The following is a 23728-nucleotide window of genomic DNA, read 5'->3' as shown; positions in this document are numbered from 1 at the left end:
GCTGTGTCATTAAATTCTGATGTGAGTAGAAATGAACAAATCTTAGTCAGACTGTAACAGTAAGGAGGAGAGGAAAGGTTTTGAATATCTGTCTGTAAATGGTATGATTTACTAGTAAACAAAGGAAAATCAAGTGTGTGATGAAATATAACTGACATGCAAAAATTACATTAACTCTGACACTTTGCCATAGTAGTATCAGACTCATTTATAAGTGATGGTATTCTCTCCTTACTTGCAGGATGCTGGAATATGGTATTTGTTCCACAAGGTTGCTACAGGAGATTCTCATAGTTTAGCCATTGAAACCAAGTCAGAGCTTACACCCCTTGGAATCTTCTACAACAACAGAGTTCATTCTAATTTTAAGGTAATTTATTACCTCATTTAAAAAAAACTGAAGTTCTTTCGTTTATAACTATTCTATATTAAGACTCATCTGTTTACATTTTAAGCTGGTTAGGTGGTGGATTCATGCTGTGTTCGAACTGCATGATTCTATCTAGGTACTGTGGAACAGTGGATAATCAGCATGTGTATAGTTTCTTACCACATTTTGAGTATTCACTGTGTTTAATATCCTCATAAAGCACAAAATACTAAGATGATTTAATACTTCTACTGAAATAATTTTTCTCAGAAGTAGCATTTCAGATGCTACTCTCTTACTGATGGTGTTACTCTGAAGAAAGCTGACCCTTGAAGCATCAAAATTTTTACAGTTTTTACTAATCTGATAGCTTCCTGGAATAGCTGAGACTGTTTTTCTGAGTCTCTAATGTACAGTAGCTCAGATGTTTTCACATGGTGGCACAGTCTCTGACTAGAGAATTAAGCTTCCAGGTTACCTTCAGGAGCCCAGTCATTGGCAACAGTTTTTTATTAGAGCGTCCTCAGCCTAGATGCAGGCACTCAGTATTGTTTTATTAATGTGACTTTAGTATCTTTTACACATTCAGCTAAGTGAAGTTGAAATCCTTAAATTAATGTTTTCATTTGGAATCTAGCTGCTCTGTGCATGTGTGAACGTATCTATATGTATATATAAAATAATGACATTTACAAAGCACCTAACATGAAATGTTTGTGTTAGAAGCTTACCTAATAAAGTTCAGGATCACTGTTGGTTTGTTGTTGTGGTTTGTTTTGGTTTGGTTTTTTTTTTTTTATCAAGTGAAACTGGTTTTACTTGGCAGTTGGGCAGTCTGGGATATCAAGAAACGATGCACTGTTTTCTAGAAGTTGTGTTAACAGTGTGTTTGTGACAGACATTTGTTCAGACTGTAATTAAAACATAGTGAATAAAGAAGTGTTTCAGCTGTATAGTTTGTATTACCTTTAAACAAGGGTAGCAGTTTGTGCGCTAAAATTCCATGTTAAAAGAGTGAACTCCACTAGCAGGCAGGAGGATCTACTCATATAGGAGTACTCAACTGTAATCATGATTTGGATCAGAGGTGAGAGTAGCTGCAGGTATTTGTGTATGTAATTCAGGTTGAATAACACAAATGCTTCCTTCTGCTTCTGTTTTCTCAAATTATTTCACACTGATTTACTGAGTTTCAAGTTGATTGGGCAAAAATCAGCTTCAGTGATGAAGGTAGTTTAGTTTTAAAGTAAAATGCAAAGCATTTTTTTACAGCAGAAATTTTTTTCCCCATTTTTGAGAATATTTTAAATTTACCACAAGATTGGCTTCCAGGTTTCCAGAACAGCATCTGGAAATAAGTGTAAGATGTCAAATAATTAGATGTTTTAAAAGAAATCTGAAACTAATTTTAATGATTTTTCCATCACTTTTTTTTTTAATCCCAGGCAATTCTTTTCCTCTGCCCAAATTAGCATAGACAGATGCTGTTTTTCCCTTGTATATTATTTCAATTAAGGCCAAACTGAAAGATCTGAGAGTTTCTAATACATGTATTAAATGCAATGTAAAGCTTAAATTTTAGATTTTTTTAGAAGTGTTTACTCTAGTTTTGGATAATATGAATTTTCTTTCCTTGCTTGTTTCAGGCTGGTTTGTTCATTGATAAGGGTGTTAAAACAACTAATGCTAGTGTTGATGATCCCAGAGAATATCTTTGTTTGGACAACAATGCAAGGTAAATGATACTGTCTTTAAAGTGTATGAAAAATGGCAAAGTTTTGAGATTGCTCTAATATTCATGTGAGGAAAAAGATTTTTAAAACAATGTAATTATTAATAAATAATAAACAACAAGTTTATATAGAGATATATTTCCCTCATTTGTTTTTTTGGTTTGGGGACAACAAAGCATGGTGTGCCTTAAAAGAATTGGCTGTTTCTTCTGAGTCCTTGCTCAAGATAGTTTTCAGCCTCTAAGAAGACATCATTTTAAACGTTCTCTACAGTCGGGCTTAAAATATTTTCTAGAATTGCTTCTAAAAGTAAAGTCTTACTTTAAAATCTGCTCTCTGATTTATGACTCAGTTTTAAATAATTGGTAGGAAAAGGCTTAATGGGGCCAAGTAATAAATCCACTTGCCTTTCCTGCTGCTGAATGCTTTCTGCCTTACCTTCTAGACTTGGAGATCATAGCTCATTGGTACAGTTTTACTGAAGGCTATTTGCAGAGATAGTACAATCAACCACAATTTCTTTAGTTTACAAAGTGAGAAAAAAATGATGAGTCTAGGAAGGTTTCAGGTTGTAGTGTGCCTGGTTAGTCTTGTCCTGAACTTCAAATAGAATAATCTGGGATAGTGGTCACATGACAATATTGGATAACTGTATCCATCATCATTTTATTGTGACAACTAAGCATTAAGACTGAAAATATAATTCATAAGATTATCTTTATTTCAGATTGACCTGTGTTTAGGATGAGGATAGTTAAGTGATAGTTGCAGCTGCAGAGAGGAAAGTTCCTAATTTTTGTAATACTCGGTACTTCGTGATTTGGAAATTAACTCACTAGTTCACAGTTTTCACAGAAAACCTATATAACCCTGGTGGATTACCTCAGTCATACCATGTAGTCAAGAGGAACACAGGAAGGCAAAATGCTCTCTGAGAACCTGTAGTGTTTGATAGGGCATCAACAGAGGATGGGAGAAACTCAGTGCATGAGATGGGGCTCATGTTTAACATCAGCCAAAGAAGTAAAGAGACACTCTGTAACTACATGAGACCACTAACCATTGTACATGGAACCAAACTGGGGGGGGTGGGGGGGTGTGTTTAAATGTTAATTGAGGAGTCTGAGACTGTCAAAACCAAACATTCATCAATTCTCCCCTTCCTCTCCTGAGGGGGGGCACTGCATATCCAAATCAGACTACAAGGTGATCAGGATAAGGGGTATAGATACCTTTCCCTGCTCAGAATGTATTTTTGTATTTTTTAAATGTATTACTTTTTCTCTGGGATCTTGGGGATAATCAAGTGGAAGCTTCCACTAGTCTTTTAATTGGGCTCTTTCTTCCTGCTGTATAAAACAGATTTTAGCCATAACTTAATGTGCAAGACCATCTTGGTAGCAACGTGGAGTGTCTAGGTTGGAATAGAAAAATATCTCAGGTGTGCTCAAAGAAAAGGCACTCCTCAACATCAGAAGAGTTTGAAAGATTTGAAGTTTTTTTTTTTTTTTTTGTATAGTGCATGTCATCTCTGTCTGTTCTTCCAAGGAGCTTTAATTTCATTCATCAAACATTGGTACTTAATGCTGCAATACAAGTGGGGAGGGCAAAAAGAAAAAGCAAGTTGATAAAAGGAGGTGACATGCAGATAAAGAAACTCAGGGAGAATGATCAGAACTCTGAAGAGTTACTGGAAAAGAGAGGGTTTATGTTCCTGCTTCATTATACCCAGAAGTCACTTTCTAGAAATAAGGAGCTATAAGTGCATCTGGTTTTGGCTACTGTCATTCCAAACATGAAGCAGAGTAGATTTTGCCCATCAGATGAGCATGAGTGTTTATCTTTTAGGCTCTCTCAGCCCAACATACATGACACATGTAAAACGACCAGTATTCTTGTATTATTTGTTTTTTTCATCTGTCCCAGGTTTCGACCTCATCAAGATGCAGACCCTGAAAAGCCCCGAGTTGCTGCCCTGATTGACAGATTAATATCTTTCAAAAACAATGATCATGGGGCCTGGGTCAGGGGAGGGGATATCCTCATTCAGAACTCTGGGTAAGTATTGAGAAGCAAACAGCTGCATGTTGTTGAGAAGTTTCCCCTGAAGCTTTGTTTATGAAAGTACATTACAACAGGGTTATAGGAGAAGATTGATGCTTAACTCAGGGAACTTCTTAGTATTTTGAACTGCTTTCATACCATCTCAATACTTTAAATGAAAGAAGTTTATATGTGATTAGATGAGAACCTGCATTAAATGCCAAAAAGAAACAACGTAATAAAAAAAAGTCTAAAAGTTGGTAAAGACAGTAAATTTATACTGAGGTATCTGTGTTTTCCCTGAAGTTCCCATGTTCCTGCTTAAAATATATAGATGAGTTGTTTGGGTTTTTTTAATAGCAACATTTTTTATAAGAGTTATTAAGTGTATGGTGGTTCTAAATTCCATTAATAGAAAAATTCAGGTTTTTTTCAGTGCATAGCAGGATGTGCTCTTACAGTAGCTTATTTAGGATAATCCAGAAAATGTGACTGAAGCTTTGAACTTTCTTTTAGGTTTGCAGACAATGGAATAGGTTTGACATTTGCTAGGTAAGTGTTTTGTATTAATTTCTGTTTTTTTCTTGCATAGAAGCTTAGAAAATATACATCCATCTATTAAAATTAATAGGTATACTTTCAAAAGGCTGTAGCTTCATTTTAGGGCCTGGTTCTATTTCCAGTGGTACAGATGATGTTATAAATGCTTTAAACTGACACAGCTGCCAAATCTTGCACTTTTAATTCAACCTGTGATTGGTTTACATCACAATTTTCTGCCTTTTCACTAGAAGGGTTATGTTTATCTGGCTATTTCAGGTATTGTATAATTCCTTAGGCAGTTTTGATTTTCTTCCTGAACAGTTGAAAGTGAGTACAGAAAAGAAAGGGGATGAGCAGTTTGAGGGGGCAGAGGCCCTTTCTAATAAAAAAAGAATCAAGTAACTTAGCCAAAATTGCTGCCATTTAGGTTATGACAAACTGGTTCTAGGATTGCAAAAGTGAGCTGAAAAAGTGAGTGCTGCACTACAAAGGGAGATAAAAAATTTAATGCTCAGCTCTCTGCTGGTGTTTCAAACAGCCTGTAATACTGTTAATGATTCAATTTATTGTTCTGTTTATTGTAAATGTAGTCTAGACTGTTCTGCTTTAGTAGGACTGTTACAGAAGTAAAAGTAGCATTATGGCTACTAAGTGTTCATCTACTGGAGAGTCTTGGCTAAAACTTTATCTCTGACATTGCTTTGATAGTGATGGGAGCTTTCCAAATGATGAAGGTGCCAGCCAGGAGGTATCTGAATCACTGTTCATAGGTGAGAGCAAGAATTATGGGTTTCCAGGTGGCCAAAATAAATATGCGGGAACTGGAGGAATAGACAGCAAGGCGCGCACTCTGCCTAGAAATCGGTAAGTGTGTTATGAGTGAAGGAAGTAGAAATGATACTAGAAATTTTCTCTGTATCAGATGTAAACACCCTCTTGCTGGAGCTGTGAGAGACTAGGACTCTATTGAAGGTGACACTCTTTTACTTTTTAACACTTAGTGTGCAGGTGTGTCACTTCCTGCTGAGTCAGTTTTCTTCTGATGCTGCCATAGGCTGCTTTTCCATAGTGATTTAAGTTACCCTGCTTTAATGAAACATTAGTTTTAAAAACCACTTGATCCTGGAAGAGAGAAAGAAAAAGCTTTCAGGCAAAAGGATTTCAACAGTCAGTTTAGGACTAGAGACTACAGTATGACAATCTGTGACTATGATCCTTTTCTCTTTTTTCTCTGGCTTGTTGTGATGCTTGTTTAAGATAGTAGCAAGTCCTACCCTTGCTACAGAATAGGAAAGAAGAGTGAGGTAGGTCTAGGCTGCCCTGTTTTTTTTGCTGCTTAGCCACTCAGAGGGAAGTTAATGCGACTGATACATGAGGTATTCAGTCTAGTTGAGCGGAATCACAGAACAGTTGAGGTTGGAAGGGCTCTCTGGAGGTCATCTTGTCAACTCCCCTGCTCAAGAAGGGCCACATAGAGCTGGTTGTCCATGACCATGTTCAGGCAGCTTTAGAATATCTCTGAGCATGGAGATTCCACAACCTCTGCCAGTGCTGCGTCACCTTCACAGTGAAAAAGTTCCTCCTTATGTTCAGGAGGAACTTCCTGGTTTTCAGCTTGTGCCCATTGCCTCTGATCCTGTCATTGGGCATCGCTGAGAAGAGCCTGCCTCCGTTGTTGTCTTTGCATCTCCCTTCAGAGATTCTTATAATTGATGTGATTCCCACCTGAGCCTTCTCTGCTCAAGGCTGAACAGTCTGACGTCTCCCAGTGTTTCCTCCTATGGCACATGCTTCAGTCACTTAATTATCTTTGTGGCCCTTTGTTGGATTCTCTCCAATAGAAACAAGTCTGTCTTGCACTGGGGACAAGCCCTCTAGATGTGGCTTTACCAGTTCTGAATAAATGGGAAGGACCACCTCTTTCAATGTTTGCAACACCTCTCTCAGTGCAGCCCAGGATACCATTTGCCTCTTTGTACTAAGGGCATATTGTTGGCTTATGGTCAACTTGGTTTCCACCAGGACTCATCGTTTTCACTGGTACATAGGGTTGTTCCTCCCTAGAGGCAGGACTTTGCACTTCCCCATAGTGAATGTCATGAGGTTCCCATCTGCCCATTTATCCAGCCTGCCTGTGTGGATGGCAGCACAGCCCTCTGGTGTATCCTTGCAGTTTTGTGCCCTCTGCAAACTTGCTGAGACTATACTCAGCCTCATCATCCAGATCATTAATGAAGATGTTGAACAAGATTAGACCCAGTATTGACCCCTGGGGTGCACCACTAGTTACTAGCCTCCAAATAGACTTCATGCCACCACCCTCTGGGCCCAACCATTCAACTAAGTTTCAGTCCATCTCACTGTCCTCTCATCCAGCCCAAAAGCCTTACTGAAGTTAAGGTGGACCATGTCCACTGCTTTCCCCTCAGCTACCACACAGTCAAGCATGACTGCTTCTTGGCAAATCCATACTGTTTATTCCTGATTACGTTCTTGTCCTTCATGTGCCCTGAAATGGTTTCCAGGATTAGCTGCTCCATCACCTTCTTAGGCACCAAGCTGAGGCTTGCCAGCCTGCAGTTCCCTGGGTGTTAGAAGTGACACTTACTTTCCTCCACTCTACAGGTACTTCTCCCAGTTGCCATAATAAATCAAAGAGCAGGTGGTATTATTCTCCTGCTGTTACTTCCTAATATGGGAAAGGGGCACATTTGCAAATGGACAGTGATAGCTCTTCTAACAGGAAAATCCAAAAGTGTGTGTGATTTTTCTCTCACTAGATAAATGCAGAAACAAGATATCCTTTGCTGAGGTCTAAGGTGCGAGTCATTCTTTTAATACTGCTGTCTTGATTCCTCTGCAAGGAAATGCATTTATGACACAGATTCAGGATTATCATGGGATTTGTTACAGGATGCTATAAATATTGCTTGCATTAACAGGACATTTCCAATCAGAGGCTTTCAAATTTATGATGGACCTATTCACCTTACCAAGTGCACATTCAAAAACTTTGTGCCAACTCCAGACAGATTTACCAGTGCAGTTGGATTTTTGATGAAAAATCCATGGCAGATGACACCAAAAAACAACATTTCTCTTGTGAAGTTTGGTCCAAACGTAAGTTTATTACAAGTTTTCTTTTATACTTGCAAATCTCTTTATTTTCTTCTTGCTGTATTTAAAATAAACATCCAAAGGCCCTAGGTCATCTTTTCCATATGGTTTTCCTCTTGGTTGGAAATCGCCCAAGGTTTATCCTTTGTCTCCCAAGCAAAACAATAATACCAAGAGAGATGCAGGATATGTTGCAATAATGATCTTTTTCATGGCTAATGGTGAAGCTGAAAGGAGATCTTTGTAAGGTTTGGTATATTCTTAGTAATGAATTTTCAGTTGCAAATGCTCACACTGTTCAGAAGCAAGAGCTGACCTGAAACTATTACTAAAAATTAAAATATCTGTTTTGCAAGATTCCATTGTCCTTGCTGTAAGGTTTTTTTATCAATTTTGTCAGATTCCTGTGTGTCTGGAGGTGTGCAAGTGTTAGCCTGTGCTTTACCTGGGGGAAAAAAAAAAATAATTTTTTTTGCCAGGTTTCTTTGAAAGCTTTCTTTGGGAAACCTGGTCCCTGGTTTGAAGAAGGAGATCTGGATGGTGACAAGAACTCAGTATTCCATGATCTTGATGGTTCAGTGACTGACTACAAGGATACCTATGTGGGCAGAATGGACAATTACTTGATTCAGCATCCCAAATGCATAAATATTACAGATTGGAGTGGAGTGGTTTGCAGTGGGACCTATGCACAGGCTAGTACTCTTGGAGCTTTCTGTTTGGGGCAAATCTACAATATGAACAATTTGTGGGGCCAGAGGGAGTGTAAGAACTACAAAATTACCTATCTTTGGATTTAAAAGTTCTTTAACCTTTTACAAATGCTTCTATGCATATTACAGTTGTGTATATTTTGTTCAGCATGTAAACTGGGAGTCCAGTATTAGATGTTGCATGGTAAAACCAAATGGGTATGCATAACAGGAGTTCTGTGTTGCAGCCCTATCTGCTGAAACATTTTTGTACTGGAGGTGTTTTCTTCCACTGGAGTTCTGTCTGTCTTTTACAGAGTGGGTTTTAAGGGGCTTTTTTTTTTTTTTTTTTTTTTTTTTATTTAATGGGGATGTTAAATGCCACCTTCTGAATACAAATCTCACATAGGTTTGATTCCTGTTCTATATGAGTTTGGCCAAGTACCATAGCTGATTATATATACTTATTTTGTTTCCCCCTTCCTCCCCGTTTTTGTCTGTAAACCAGGCAACATCTACAACAGCTTTTCAAATAGAGCTGCTCCTCAGGAGATATTTGTGTATTGCATAACTCAGAACATCAAATTGCAGTGTTTTGACTAAAAATGTACTGATTATTCTTCACTATTTCAGTTCCTTTTGCACAGTATCCAGATCCTTCCTCTTTATTTTCATCCTCCTCTATATGTAGGTTTATGTCCAAACCTGGAATGGACAGAATCTTTCCATGACTATAGTACGAGATGAGTACCCAGCCAATCCCATGGTTCTTCGAGGTATTAATCAAAGAGCTGTCTTTCAACAATATCAGCCAGTAGTGATGCTCCAAAAGGGCTACACAATACATTGGAATGGAAAAGCTCCAAATGTCACCTATCTTTATCTCATTAACTTCAACAAGTACGTTTACTTCCTTTCATGTCATTGGTCCATAAGTCAGTACTGAAGTAAAGTCTTGCAAAATTAGCATGCATGAGAGTTTGCAACCATCAGTAAGACTGGATCTTGGATTTTTTATTTTTTTTTTTCATAATTACAAATACTGAATTATAAAAAGCAAGAGATTAAGCAATAGATCTGCACCTGAAGTTAAACTTTTGTCCAGTACAGCATCTTTAAGGACAATTCTTTGGAGGAGAAAATGTGCAGATAGTGAAGTTGAGCAGAAATGGGGTTGAATAGTTTAGCATACTTGATTTTGTTGTCAGATAAGCTTATGAAATATCTGAAGTATGAAATCAAATATATCCTGAGAGTATCAAAGTTACTATAATGTTTAATGAAACACCTTGTGTAGAAAGGGGAAGAAAGATCTGCTGGTTGAGGGTTTGGGAGCTTTTCGTGTTCCTGTTACTTGTTTTTTGCTTGATCTGTTTGCTGCCTGTTGTCATCTAAACTGTTCCTATGGTGAATCATACATTTTATTTTGTTTTCAGGAATGACTGGATTCGTGTTGGTCTTTGTTATCAAGCAAATACAGATTTTGTTATAGTATTGGAAACCTTTCAAAGGCGATCATCTGCTCTGTCAAGCAAGGTAGAGCGCTACATGCCTGTATCTTCAATGATGGAGCTTGAAAAGAATCGATCAGACAAGAAGTTTTACTTTGACAACAGTACTGGGTAACTCCTTGTAACTTGACCCTATTGGAAGACGATGTTTAGCCTTAAAATGTCCAATGTGATAATGTTAAAAGCAACTGATTGGGATACCTACATAAGAGGAAAGCTGTTGCAAAGGAGCCCAAAGCCTCTTTGAAAGAAGACTTTATGTGACTTTTGAGTGTCCAAAATGCAGTGGTTGTCACTGAAGTACTTTTCCAAGAGCACCACAGTTGCCACAGATATTTCCTACCCCCATTCCTGCCGAAAGCGTGGTATCTGGTGTGCTGCAGAGCAGTGTCTTTCAGGAATTTCAAGGAAAATTGTGCCTTCTCTGAAAATTCTAGAAACTTCCAAGAAGTTTTTTGTTCCCAGAACGTTTTAAGAATGTATTTCTGAAAATCCTAATCAGTTGTCAGCCTTCTTGAAAGTATTTAAAAGTCGTAGTCTCTCTTTCAGAAGCACTTTTGACAGAGGCCACTGAGATCCTTTTGAGAGGTTTAAGATATGGTCAACTTTGAGTAAATATAAGTCCTACATATATCACTTGTGTGTTTTGCAGAAGTTGATCTTTAATTGTAATTCGTTCTGTTACTTATTTTGTTCCCTTATTTGTCTGTCTGTAGTAAATACATAGACGACTGTAACTTTTGAAAAGATGTTTAAGTTTCTTTTATCTAAGAGCTATAGTGATAACAGTTAAATATATAGTAGAAGAATTACTAGTCTCTGTGTACTGTGAACTCTTATGACCACTATCCCCTAAATTGCATTTCCAGACATTTGCAACAGTGCAATTACATTGTCCAGTGCTGGTGGGTGAAGTTGAATATCCAGTTACTGCTGGGTGTCTGCAAAGATCTATGATTAAAGAGAACATCAATGCTCTGCAGTTTGTTTTGTGTTTCCTGAAAGCCATTGCTTTGAGTGGCTGTTCTTTCAAACAATATGCATTCATAATGATGTCTCCTTTAATTGTTGGGAATTTCAGATATATCAGTAAAGACTGCCTAACTCTACTAAACTAAATATTTTGTAAAAGTTTGAACAGTGGTGCAGAAGTGAGTACTGTTGTTTCCCTCCTTCTGAAAATCATGAAATATGGCTGTTCAGTTTTACTATAGATGCCTATCTTTCCAGCAATTGATCTAGATTCTTTTTCCCCCTTTTGTGTAGATTACTGTTTTTATTTCTTCAAGCCAAATATAATCGGGATGGTCACAGTTATTGCTCATCTCAGGGATGTGAAAGGGTCAAGATTGTGACCAAAGATTCAGCAAAAGGGATCAGTAACTGCATGGCAAAAGCTTACCCAAAGTACTACCAAGGACCAAGCGTCATAAAACAGATGCCTGTAAAAGCTACTGTACCATGTACAAAATGCGGCACAACTCAGGTAAAATAAAACAAGCAAAAACTTTCACAAACTCTATAGTTGGTGTTGCTGTCTACTTGGTTTAAGGCAGAATTTCAGTCTTTCAGCACAGAATACTGTACCTACCAGTTAGCAATGGTCACCTCTTGCTAGTGATGGGCTCCTGTATGCTAGAAGGCAGAGAGTCCCTTATAGCACAAAGGTTTTAGTTTCTGTTCTTTGGAAAATACTCCTTCACCTCTTACTTTGAGTGCGGTGGAGAAAGGACATAGGTAGATCTGATGTATTCTACTACAGTACTGTGTGTACTCCATGTAGGATAGCCTTGCTGCAGAGATGTAAATGTTGTTGGCCAACCTCTCTTTTATACCTTTGTTTATTAACATGAACTTGAAATTGCATTATCCACTTCAGCTATACAAGCTAAGAACAGTACTGAAAGTAAGGAATAAAATGGGTTACACTATACATCACAATATTTATTAGCATTACTAGTACACTAATAATTCCATTGACAAAGGGATGCATTTGCTTTGGAGAACAGGCGATCTGTTATAAATTGCCTGTCATGGTAAGGTGTTGAAGACACACGCATATCTGTACTTAATGTGTTTTCTTTGATATCCAGATGGTATTCACCAGCGATCCTCACAAAAACTACCTCCTTGTGCAAATTAATTCATCTGGTAAAAAAGAGTTAAGCAGAGGTCAACAAGCATTTATTTCTGTAAGTATTCCTTATGGTTTTCTTCTAACTACCTTTCTTTTTAGAAGTTTGGATTGCAGCAGTTGTACAGCTCTACGTAATGCTGACCTCACTTTTCACTGGAATAAAGAATGTTGCTTCATAGTTTAAAAATCAATCAAAAAGCTGGTGTAACCTCAGAAAACTCCATTTTGTCTTTGAATCCTTTCCTGATGGAGAGGAAATTGTAAAGGAGAGTTTAAAATCTTCAAGTTCATGTTGAAATCTGGATGGATGTGTTTACTGATGGCCACTTTTGAAAAAAATAAACCCAACCAAAAATGAAACCACCTGTTAGTTAAATCCATGTTGTTGAAATTGGTTTTGTGCTAACAAATAAGTGAGTTAATGGGATGGGTCATTCAAGCCATTAAGCTTTGCTAAACTCCTTCAAAATGGCAATTTACTAATGAATCCATAGAGATTTCTTTGTTTTTCTGATTTATTCTGGTGTGGTCCTGATACGTCTAGTGGTATGGTACTGTATAAAAAGTAGTTTACTTCAGCTTTTCTATTTGGATGCTGAAGGAGACTTGCATGTGATGCTGAAATAGCGTTTGCAGATATTCTCACACCACAAAGCTTAAAGTCTGTATGTGGTTTATATTCTGCAATATCAGTGTGTTAGCTTGGTTGAAATAGTAAAACTCTTAAATTACTTAGACAAATGGCACGTGAGCAGCATAACCTTAGCAGCTGCAAACTTCTACAGGAATATGTGTGCTGTATCCAAAGCAGTAAGAGTGCTCCATGGTAAGAAACTGGGCTGGAACTGGTCTGCTGCATAGACAGATTAACTGTGCTATTGTCAAGAAGTCCAGGTGGTTCGGTATCTGAACTTTAGCTTCCTGAAGCAGGCACAACAATTAAGGCAGGTAGTAAGTCACCTGAAATGTATGATCTCTCTGTAGAAGCCAGTGACTGAAGGCTCCAGTTCAATCTCAGAATTCCCACTGAAAGCCTCCCCTCAAGGGGGGACATTAAGAGGTGCTAGGGAGAAGCAAGTATTTGTAAGGGAATTAGTACACCACTTTGACTAAACCAGGTGATGATTAACACTGAGTACAGTGGATTCACTGTTGGATTCATATTAACTTTAAGAAAGAAAGAAGTTGTTATTCTGTCTTTTTCTTCTCCCATTCAGGTCAATGACACTATGTTTTCCTTCAAGGATAATGGTGTACTTATTGTTGTAATTAATGCCTGCACTGGCACAGTGTCAGAAAGCAAATTATTTTCTGGAGTAGACATTAAAAGTGTAGATGGATATTTAAAATCTGGAATTCCACAAAGGTACGTGTGATGACCATTTATTTTCAGTATGTCCTGTAAACTGTAGCTCTGCTCTCTAACAGGGTGTAAATGACGATGTTTATACAGGAGCACAGAAAGGGAGCAAAATATGTAACTATGTTGAGAGGAAAGGAGAAACATAGGAGCATTTTAACAAACAGTTTAGCCTTATTTGAGAAAACAATGCTACTCATATTCTGAAGACTAACAATTTTCCAGTGTTGCCTTTTACCTCAAGAAGAGTTGGCTGGTTTTTTTTAGCTAAACATCATGTACTAACACTTCTTTGCTTAAAACAAGAATAATTTTGTGTTCATAAGGTCACTTAAGGACACTGATAAGAACTATGTGACAAGATACTATACTGTACTCTCCCTGTCTAGGGAGAAAACTTCTTATCATTAAAGAAAGAGGAAAAGTTTGTGTCAGAAAAATCAAAATTTTTCTAATTTTGGATCATTGTCTAAACTTGATTTTTTGGATACAAAATATTAAACTGTATTGAAATAATGCTTTGCAATGATTTTGAAATTTAAAAGTCAGTTTTAAAAAAATAATTCTAGTTGGGTGCTTTTCTAGGTACTGCTTTCAGAGAGCGTTAACTATTTCCATGACATGAAATGACATGGCATGAGTGCTCTCAAGCAAGTGGACTATGAGGCCAGCTAGCTGCGGAAACGTGTAGCAGAATATTAAGAAAACTGTGTTTATAACAGCTGCTGTTTCCATACCGTTTCTGCAGGTCCATCGTTCTACTGAGCACAAGAGGTGATGTAGCAATTCCTAATAATTTATCAGAAGCCTTAATGTCCCTTGGGACAGCCAAACCACCTTATCTTCAGAGCAACGGTTGGTGGAAATTTTGCACATTTCTTTGACACCGCCTTGGTCTGTGTGTTTATATTGGCATTGTGGGTTTCTTATGGGGTGTGTGAAAGGATGCAGCTGGCGGAGGATGGTTGCCAGTTTGCACTGGCGTGGGCTGCTGTGTTTCAGCCCTTGTTGAGAGGCGGGGTGGGCAGCCCTTCAGCAGATGAGGCAGAAGACCCTTCCCATTGCCCTGAAGGGCATTGTATGAAGCTTGTTGCAATCAAAGAACTTCAGTTCTTTGTGCCCCTGGATTACAGAAAAATAGCCCCGGGCTTTTTTCCCAAAGCCTGTATTTTGTGTGTCACCCAGTGAATCTACTTTTAAACTATTTCCTGTGCCAGACTAGTATTTCCTGTTCTAACAAAATTTGAAAGTAGAGATGAGAAGCTCTTGGTATTTTGAGAGATGATCACTTTATAGGCCACATGGGGTAGCTCTTGTCTGTTCAGGGCCCTGGCACAAGTCCTGTCTAAGAAAGCAGACTTTATAACTGTTCTGATAGCTGTGTTTTCAAATTGAGATTTCAGAGTATTTAATAGTGAATATTGGACATGGAAATTGCAAATCGATATTTCCTTGTGAAGTGCACATGAAGCTGAGAGTGAATTAAAGTCTTGAATAATCTGGAGGGAGAATTTCAGAGGAGTGTACCGTTCCCTTCCCACGGGGTCCTGTGTGTATTTAGATGGGCTTGGCTGGTTTGGTAACACTGTGCTGTTTTTGTCACAGGAAGCCTGGCCTTTCTGGGCTTCAGAGGAAACTTTAAGCCATCCTGGATTAAGCTGTTTACTGGTCCTGCTGGGCATGGGCTCGTTCAGATAGAAAAGTATATCCCTTTACAACTGGAAGAATATGGCTGTGCCAGAGCAATCAAAAGCCGACGGAAAGACCTTGAGCTTCTGAAGAAGGCTACACAATCTCATTAAAGACTTAAGATGTACATAAAAGCTGGGGAAAAAATGTGAACTAACTTATTTTTTAATTTATGGCATTTTAAACTATATTGTTATCCAAGTAAATCATGTTATTGTCTGACAGATGTTTGCCAGCATTGACTGCTTGAATGCCAATCTGTGCACCTTCTAGTTGTACAAAATATTAAAAAATTATTAGTATTTGTATAAACAGGTTTCAGAGATTTTTCAGATGTTTGTATTTACTGTAAACAAGTTTCTTCTGTTTAATACTCCTTTTGTATGTAAAAGGGTGTTCATAAAGCCTTAATTTTTTGATAGCAGGCATTGGAGTGCATCTTTGATTACTTGAAAGGTTAACATTGAAGTCTCCCTAAACAGCTTGAATTGGTTGTTATAACTTATGCATTTTCCCTCAGCTGTTAAGGTGTTTTCCTGAGGGGTTTATTTATCGGTCAACTCAGTTACTTCTCAATCTGCTTTCCAAGGTGTTAAAAAACAGTTTCTCATACATATGCAGCTGACTCAAGGGCTTTTAACTGCAGTAAAAATTTTGCTTTGCTTTATGAAAGATGAAGAGGGGGGATTCGAAGATCCAGCCTGGGGCTGGGTGAGGATTGTGTGACATGCAACGTAGTTTAACAAGGCTATGTGTACCAGCATGGCGTACAGACCAGAAAATTACTACCATTCTTTGGGGTCACTGTTTACTAGTTACTCCTAAATATACAGGTATATGTAGGAGTTATGTAGGAGTTGCTTCAGTAAACAGTCTGGATCTTAGGGCTGCAGTCTTGCATACAGCTTGACTTCAACTTTTTCTTTTAAGTTTTTATCCAGAAGGGCAAAACTGAGATACTGTTATTCTCAATTTGATATGAAACTAAGCTTCTAATCTTGCATCAATATTTCTTTTGGGTTTTGGGGTTTTTTTTTAGGCTATCCCAGGTCTGACTTTAAAGTGAATGGGAAGTGCTCTCAGTTCATTCTTGCATGTTACATCTTTTACCTTAACTTCAGTTCTTGTACTGTACTTATGTTGCTAATTCCTAATGATTTTATATTAGGTCCATTTGATTTCTTTTGATTTTGTTGCAATTATTTGACCCTTTCTGCAGATAGCGTGAAAAGCATTTAGGAGAACTGAGACACAGCTGCCTTTTTTTCAGAATCCGAGTCTTTGAAATTAAATTTCAGAGACTGTTAAGATTCATTTCATAATAGGGAACAATAGGCCATAGATCTGAAATGTTACCATAGTTCTGAAAAAACTGACATAGTTCTTTCTTCTTGTATATGTTCTCATTCATTCTAGCTGGTACAATGTATCTACCATTCAGAGATGCTTTGTGCTTTGAACTGAAAGAGGAGTGGCTGTTGCAAATGAACTATATGCCTGTCTTCTCCAAATAAGTTGAAAAGCTGTGGGGATTTTTATTTTTGTGCTTTAAAGGAGAAGAGGCACAGTAGCAGACCTATTATTTTGTTCAGTTAAAATATGCTACCTCAGTGCTACAAATAAACTGCCTGGTCTAGTGTAGTTTCCTAAGTGAAAGGGGAGGGGAAAGGAGCACAACACAAGAGATGAAGTTAACAAATAGATGACTGATGTTATTTTTATTGTAAAACCAAGCCAAATGGATGATTGTGCATTTTGCAGTTGTTTTGATGCACAGTGCTCTTACAATGTTAAAAAAAAAAAAAAAAAAAGTTTTTTTGGGGGAGATGTGGTAAATCTTTAAGACTAGCTATAAAGTTTGGTGTTACTAATGAAGGGCAATGTGATTTAAATGCTCTGAGTGCAGTAGTGATAGTGTTTGGGGATTAAAATGGTTTTAAGACTTCCACTGTTCTGTGGGTCATGCTCAGCAGAGAAATACTGATGAGGTAGTGACCTTCAGATTTGCGAAGCTGGCCATTATTTATGAGATTCTGCTGTTCTAAGCCATCTTGTAAAAATTGTACTTGGAAGTGTGGAGGGTATTCTGATGTAGAGGTTACTGATGGACAATTTGAACTGAAGTAGAAGTGTTGTCTTTTGTGTAAATTTAAACACTTGATAAATAGCATAAATAAATTTTTACATCTGACAAGACAATAAAATTTTGGGTCTCTTCTGTTCTTGTATCAAGTAATTTTGTAATGTGTGTTGTGTGAGTACTAGAAACTTTTATTTCAGACACCAACAGACCTATGTAGTTTATGGAGTGTATCCTACTCTTCATTCAGAGACAATTTGGGAATATTGAGAAAGGATATTGTAATGGTGACTGTTATGGGCCTGTCTCTGAAGTTTGGCATCTTAAAGTCTGTCTGAGCTGCTGATTGTAAAGTCACTTCTGCATGGTGGGGACCAGGGCAGTACTCTTATCTACTCGGAGCTATCTTATCTATGTCTGTAACTACCTGTAGGGGAGTAAAGAAGATGGAGCCAGGCTATTCTTGATTGTGCCCCGCAGCGAAGACAAGGGGCAGAGGGCACATATTGAAATGCAGGCATTTCCACATAAACAGAAGAAAAACACTGAGCCAGTGGTCATGGACTGCAACTGATTGTCAGAGAGGCTGTGGAGTCATCTAGTGTGGAGGAGCAGCTGTAGCTGACCCTGCTGTGAGACACATAGGATCCTGGGCCATTTCCAGAGGTGGCTGCCGGCCTGGGTGCAGTTAAAATTACGAATGTGCCTAGCCTCTCATTTTGAAGCATACCAGCTGCCACGGCCTACAAGGGCTGAGCCACACACTCAGTGAGGTCTTAAAAATGAGGCATCTCTGCCCCAAACCCAGTCCAAAAGGCATTGTAATTGCCTCTTTGTGGTCAGGCTTTGTATACAAATAGATTGATTTCCATTCCTTACTCAAATGGTGTCATTCTGCAGTAAAGAAATTAAAAACTCACCAGCCTAGGGAAAGGAGGGCAAGTTTAAAGTTCTAATGTAATGTGTTAAAGCTTTTTTAAGGCACATCTGGGCTCACATTCTTTCTCCACAGGTTGTTTTTGCATTTATTTTGTAATTTTTGTAAAGTTTTAAAAACTACAGCAAAGAAACAGCAAAAAAAGTAAACTACTTGGACCAGGGGTCAGATTAAATGTACTATTAATGGTACCAGTGGTGGCCAAAGACACCACTGAAAATCCACTATATGAGGGGCTGGAGACCCATCCCTAAAGAGCCAAGATGATGGTGAGGACATGCTTTAGGAAAAAATAGACTTAATTATGCATACAGTTGGACTGCAGTGCCAGCTGAGGCCCCAGATAGCTTATGACCCAGGACATGAAACTATTCGGGGCAAGTCCTGTGATTTCCTCTGTTTACCCTCAACTCCTTTTCATACTCTGTAGGAAGGATGTGCATCTGAGGACAGTCAGTCAGCTCTCACTGAAAAGCCCTGTCCGCCGGGTTTGATGATAGCTGTATCATATGGTACAGTGGTCAATGAAGTTCAAAGGGTATGTCACAGCTGTATTTGTTTAAAGTGATCCTGGTGTTATGGTAGTGTCCAAATGGCTATGAAGTACAAAGAAAAGCAGTAGCTGCTGAACTTTAAAATTTAATTTATGGGAGCTTTTCCTAGTAATTACTTTTCTACCTCTTCCGGTCATACTTGTTCTAGCACTTACAGCTATGTTCTGTCCTTTCCTAGAGTTCATGAGCACATTTTTCTCATGCCTTCTTTTTTTCCTGTGTCTTCTGCTAGTTCAAATTATAAAACAATACTCAGTATTGAAGTATATAAGGCCACCTTTGACTTGAGGACTTGAGAGAATTTATGAGCTTTTTATGGCCTGGAAGTACTGCAATTTTGCATATTAAATTGTATTAACAATTGTAACTTGCTAAAAAAAAAGACTTGTCTGGTCACTGACTTGCATGACTGAATTATGGGACTGGCAAGACATAGAAATCCCCCTCTCCTTTTTTATATGATGAAATTGAAAAATAAATAGGTTTTGGATACAATAGGAACAATTCTGGGAGAGATCAATCTGGGGATCTCCTGAGATCAGCCTAGCCTTTTCTGATACATCACCTTGTGCCTGCTCTTGCATCCTTCCCTCAACCCATACTGAGAAAATAGAGAGTTGTGCTTTTCTTGAATGGTTTGGGGTTGTCATGTTTGGTGTACTAGTGAGAAATAAGCTCGGTCAGATCACAGATTAATTTCAAAGTAAACAGTCTGTATAAACTTTGTCTTTAAAGGCCAACATTTTACTTCTCTGATTTCTATTGTATTTAAAAGTACAAAGCAGACTTAATTGCTATGCCTGTGAGGCAAATTCTTTGTTTCATCTTTGTCCAAGTTGAATGGGGTGACAGCTGAATATCCTGATTTATAATCTTTTTCTGAGGAAATGTTCTTAGGGCATGTGATGGCCTGTCTTTATATATAATTTATTCCCAACAGAACTCAAAGTGATATTTCAGGACTATTTTTATGTGTCTTTATAAGTTTATAAGTAATAATGCTGTACTACAACTGCTATAAACAGTTATACTGCTAGAAACAGTTAAACTGCTGTAAACTATCTCCTGTGCAGCATTTCCAGTGACATTTTCAACAGATACACGAGGGTCAGTTCAGAGTGTGTTTTGTGTAATTGGTAGCTTTTAGGGATCATCTGAGATCATGACGCGTTGTCTTTTTAATATGTGTGAGGTTCTTCAGCAGAAGATGGTTTTCTCCATCTGTAGGGTGTGAACTATGATCTAATAGTTTTCTTCCATCTCTGGTGCAAATGACTGGTGCATGTTCCCAGTTAATAGCACACCACACCACAGATATCTGCAGTCTCATATTTTCTATTTCTGAGAAATGATTCTATGATGAGCATCACTCAGAGTATATATTGCATATTTCTGCTTTTTAATATTTTTAATAGTGTAATATCTGTAGTGTAATAGTGTAATGTCCATATCACAGCATGTTCTGGGTTAAATTTTTCTTTTTAATATTCCTATATTGATATCATATTTTTCTGTTCTTTACAACAGTGAAATGCAAAGTATTAGAAGATACGAGTATGTATACTCACATGAATCATAGCAGCATGCACAGTTGCCACTGGGTTCCTTCTCCTAGCTAGCAGACAAATGTCAAATAAGAGCTCATGTCAGGCTTTAATAGTTGGACATGGAAGAAAATAAATTAAGGTTCAAGAAAAATTTGTTTGCAGTCTCTTTTCCCTATAAGCCATACACAATTTTCTTCTTTGGCTTTGTAGGGATGGGTTTCTGCTCATCACTTCCTTCTCAGTCTGTAAGGGCTGGGATGCTGTTCTGGGTAAGTATCTTGTTCCCATATAATTTTTCTGTTTCTGATATCCCCAGTGTTTTGCTGCCTGTGGATTTTTCTGAGTAATTGTCCATCCTTCTTCTCCATTATTTCCAAAGCATCTTGAGAAGTGGGTTGAATCTCTCCTGTTTTGCCACCCTTTTAGTCTACTCAGCCTGACTTGAGTTTCAAAATATAATCTGTCAGTTTTAACAGGTCCATTCCCCAAAATTTACTTTTTTCCATTGAATTCTCTTGTCCCCGTGATTCATACTGTAGGAACACGATTAGATAGATGCATGGAAATACCTTTTGCAAATAAGTATCAGGTGTGGGGACACTGCCTGTATTTAACAGCACAGAACTTGTGTAAAAATGTTGAACTTCATTGCCTATTTTTGTGTGCAGTGTTGCTTGCTAGGGATCAAATAGGCCCTCTATAATCTGGGAGCCAGGGTGGGTTTGAATTCTTCCATAGCTATCCTGTTGAATGAACCAGACCAAACACTGTACACTTCCGAGGATAGAAGTAGAATGAGTACCAATATGAAGCTTAGCAATGTTGATACCCAGTCTTTATAGGAATAATTGGCTGGGTTTTTTCTTAGGATACTTCAGTTTCATTACTTTCACACTTAAATCATTGTGCATTCTTCTCTCCCTCCACCCCCCACTCCAGGTAGTCCTCTACACAAACTCCATGACATTATTCTTAATAGTGACATACAAGCCAGTTTCTAAAATGAAGCTAATAAATTTTCACACTAACAAACATATGCCTCACAGTTACTGATTATACAAGTATTAAGCCAGGGTCTTAAGTGAACTGCAGTTTATAGATTTATATGTGTTTAATACGTAGATGTGTAAATAACTGTATTACTGTATTTCTTAAAGTAGATCCTAAAATTACAAAAATATTTTTGTGTGCAAACAGTTCCCCTATTTGCATCTGAAAGCCTGGTGTTCAGGATCTATGAAAGGGTAAATGACATTGCAAATTGCCTGGAATCTACACTGAAGTGATAAGGAAGGTCGTTGCTGGAGGGCCCCAGGACACCTCATGGAGATTAATAAGGAAGCAGATGCTCTGTTGGGAGCACAGGGTGATGTAAGTTTGAGTCAAAATCATGTTTTCTCCCTCACATACATACACTAAAACCTGTATGTGAACCAACATCTATAGTTAACCAAATTCTGATCAAGCACAAGAGTCAAACACTCTGTGTCTTGATTGTAAGCATTAAGAATTTTCAGAAATCATGCAGAAGTGATGAAGTTGAACAGAGTTTAACTCTGTTTCAGAGTAGCTGTAGCCATTTGCTAGAATATACCTGCGATGTGAAAGTACAAGCAGAGATGACGTTTCTCATTCAGCAAGGACACAACAATACATAGGTGTAGGCAAATCTCTTGATCTCCAAAGGCAGTCAAAGCCCTTGACATCTTTGTAATTTTTTTTGTCATCCCATAAGTGCTTAACCCGTGAATAATCAACTACATGAGCTTAAGGTCATAGGAACAAGTGTTTGAATGCAAGTGTGGTTTTTTGATCATGATTGCAGAAGTGTTTAGCAATTTGTACCTAAAGAGAGTGTTGCATTCTGCTTTTCTTGCTTTAGCTTCTACTTCTGGCACACCAAGTTCTTACAATGGATCTGTGAAGCTCCTTCTTACACAATTAATGAACCCAACTACATGTAGAAGAGCCATCAGTGAGACTTCTGAGACAGAAAAAAACCAACAAAACTTTCCCAAAGAGGGAAAGTGGTTAGGGAGAAATGTGAGTTTTCTGAGTGTTCACTGACTCTTTTGCAGATTTGTTAGCATCTTCCCTAATGTTGATAATTTTGTAGTAATATGGCTTATTTTTTCATTTGAGACAGATACATCTTTTTTGAAATATGGGAAGCCAACTATAATGGTACCAAAAAAAAATGCAGTCCACATGTACATACATAATGCATTAGTAATGGGGTACCCAGATCTTCAGGACTGGTTTTGCAATCCAAGGCACTAATTTTTTATATATGTATATATGTATATATATAGTTTAATTTCCAGCCAAGTGGCCAAAGCTCATCCATTCTTTCACTGTGTGTGCAGAGTGTGTGTGTCCCAGAGAAAATGTGGATGAATCACAGAATACCCAGAAAGAGAGCTGATTCATCACGGAAGTGGATGAGTTTAGGAAAGAAATGTCTGGTATGATTTTTTTGTTTCAGATAAAGTATGTCACAAACAGGAATGGGTTTCTGTGCAGGAAACAGCTCTTCCGTAAAAGAGGCCAGGGAACAGAGTGTATTAGTCCAAGGCAGTGGCAGAGCAAACAAAACAAGTACAGCAGCTACTGATTTCCTTCCTGTCATGCCACAGCATAACTTATTGCAGAGCTGCGGAGAAGTAATTATGCCAGCTTTCAAGACAGTTGTCACCTCTGATCCAGATAGAGGGTAATGATTGCTCTCATCCTTACAGATACTTAGATCAAAAGGTAACAGCTATGGAAAAACAAATGCAGGCAGCTGAATAAATTTGCTATCAAAATAAATTTTTCTGAGATATTTCCAGAAAAAGGGAAGTTCTCTTATGGAGGAAATTGTTCAAGAAACGATTAGCATGAGGCAATAGAGTGCTTTGACTGAAGGAAGTTACATTTTTGTATCTCCAATTTGTTAATGCTCCTAAAGCAAGAAGCACTATGATGTGCAAAACCAAAACTTACCCCTACTGATCTTACAAGTGCTGCCAACAGATGCAGAAGAATCCCTCCCATGCATATTGTAGTCTTGCACTCAAGGGAAACAAACACAAGATCCCACAAGAGAAGCAGAGTTTTCTGGCCAGAGCCAGCAGCCAGTGAGAGAAAGGATGTGGCTGAGTGGCACAGAAGTAAAAGAGAACCTGTAGCCAAGTATTTCTGAAGTGAAACACTTTGGAGTGAGGCTTCTTGAAAAACAACTTTTCTTGAGCCTTTTTAGGAGCGTTAACAACTACAGGATATGTCAGAGCCTGGGAGGATTGTGCTTATTTTTGCAAAAGGTGTTTTTGGGGTGTCTTAGCTACAGTCTGTAACAGTGAGCTGGTAAGAGCCAGTCTGGGAGGAGCAGTCACTCGCTGGGATGTTTGCAGCTCCACGATGCTTGCACCCAGAA

The 23728-nt window shown here is 38.1% G+C and overlaps 1 protein-coding gene across 3 annotated transcripts in view; it reads left to right on the top strand.

Annotated features, from left to right (window-relative positions):
* Positions 1-17398, top strand: part of CEMIP2 (cell migration inducing hyaluronidase 2) — a 53117-nt gene extending 35719 nt beyond the window's left edge. For all 3 annotated transcript variants that reach the window (XM_026866327.1, XM_026866329.1, XM_026866328.1), the window contains exons 11-24: positions 242-370; positions 2017-2105; positions 4030-4161; positions 4663-4698; positions 5398-5553; positions 7632-7809; positions 8286-8501; positions 9190-9398; positions 9935-10120; positions 11276-11495; positions 12103-12201; positions 13364-13512; positions 14255-14361; positions 15112-17398. In XM_026866327.1, coding sequence (XP_026722128.1) covers positions 242-370; positions 2017-2105; positions 4030-4161; positions 4663-4698; positions 5398-5553; positions 7632-7809; positions 8286-8501; positions 9190-9398; positions 9935-10120; positions 11276-11495; positions 12103-12201; positions 13364-13512; positions 14255-14361; positions 15112-15308 — 2103 coding nt within the window. In that variant the 3' untranslated portion in view covers positions 15309-17398. The remainder of the gene's footprint in view (positions 1-241; positions 371-2016; positions 2106-4029; positions 4162-4662; positions 4699-5397; positions 5554-7631; positions 7810-8285; positions 8502-9189; positions 9399-9934; positions 10121-11275; positions 11496-12102; positions 12202-13363; positions 13513-14254; positions 14362-15111) is intronic.
* The last annotated feature ends 6330 nt before the right edge of the window (positions 17399-23728 follow it).

This window comes from Athene cunicularia (assembly GCF_003259725.1).
Source record: "Athene cunicularia isolate RWA chromosome Z unlocalized genomic scaffold, athCun1 chrZ_part2, whole genome shotgun sequence".
NCBI lineage: Eukaryota > Metazoa > Chordata > Aves > Strigiformes > Strigidae > Athene > Athene cunicularia.
This window is presented reverse-complemented; position numbering and strand designations above follow the sequence as displayed.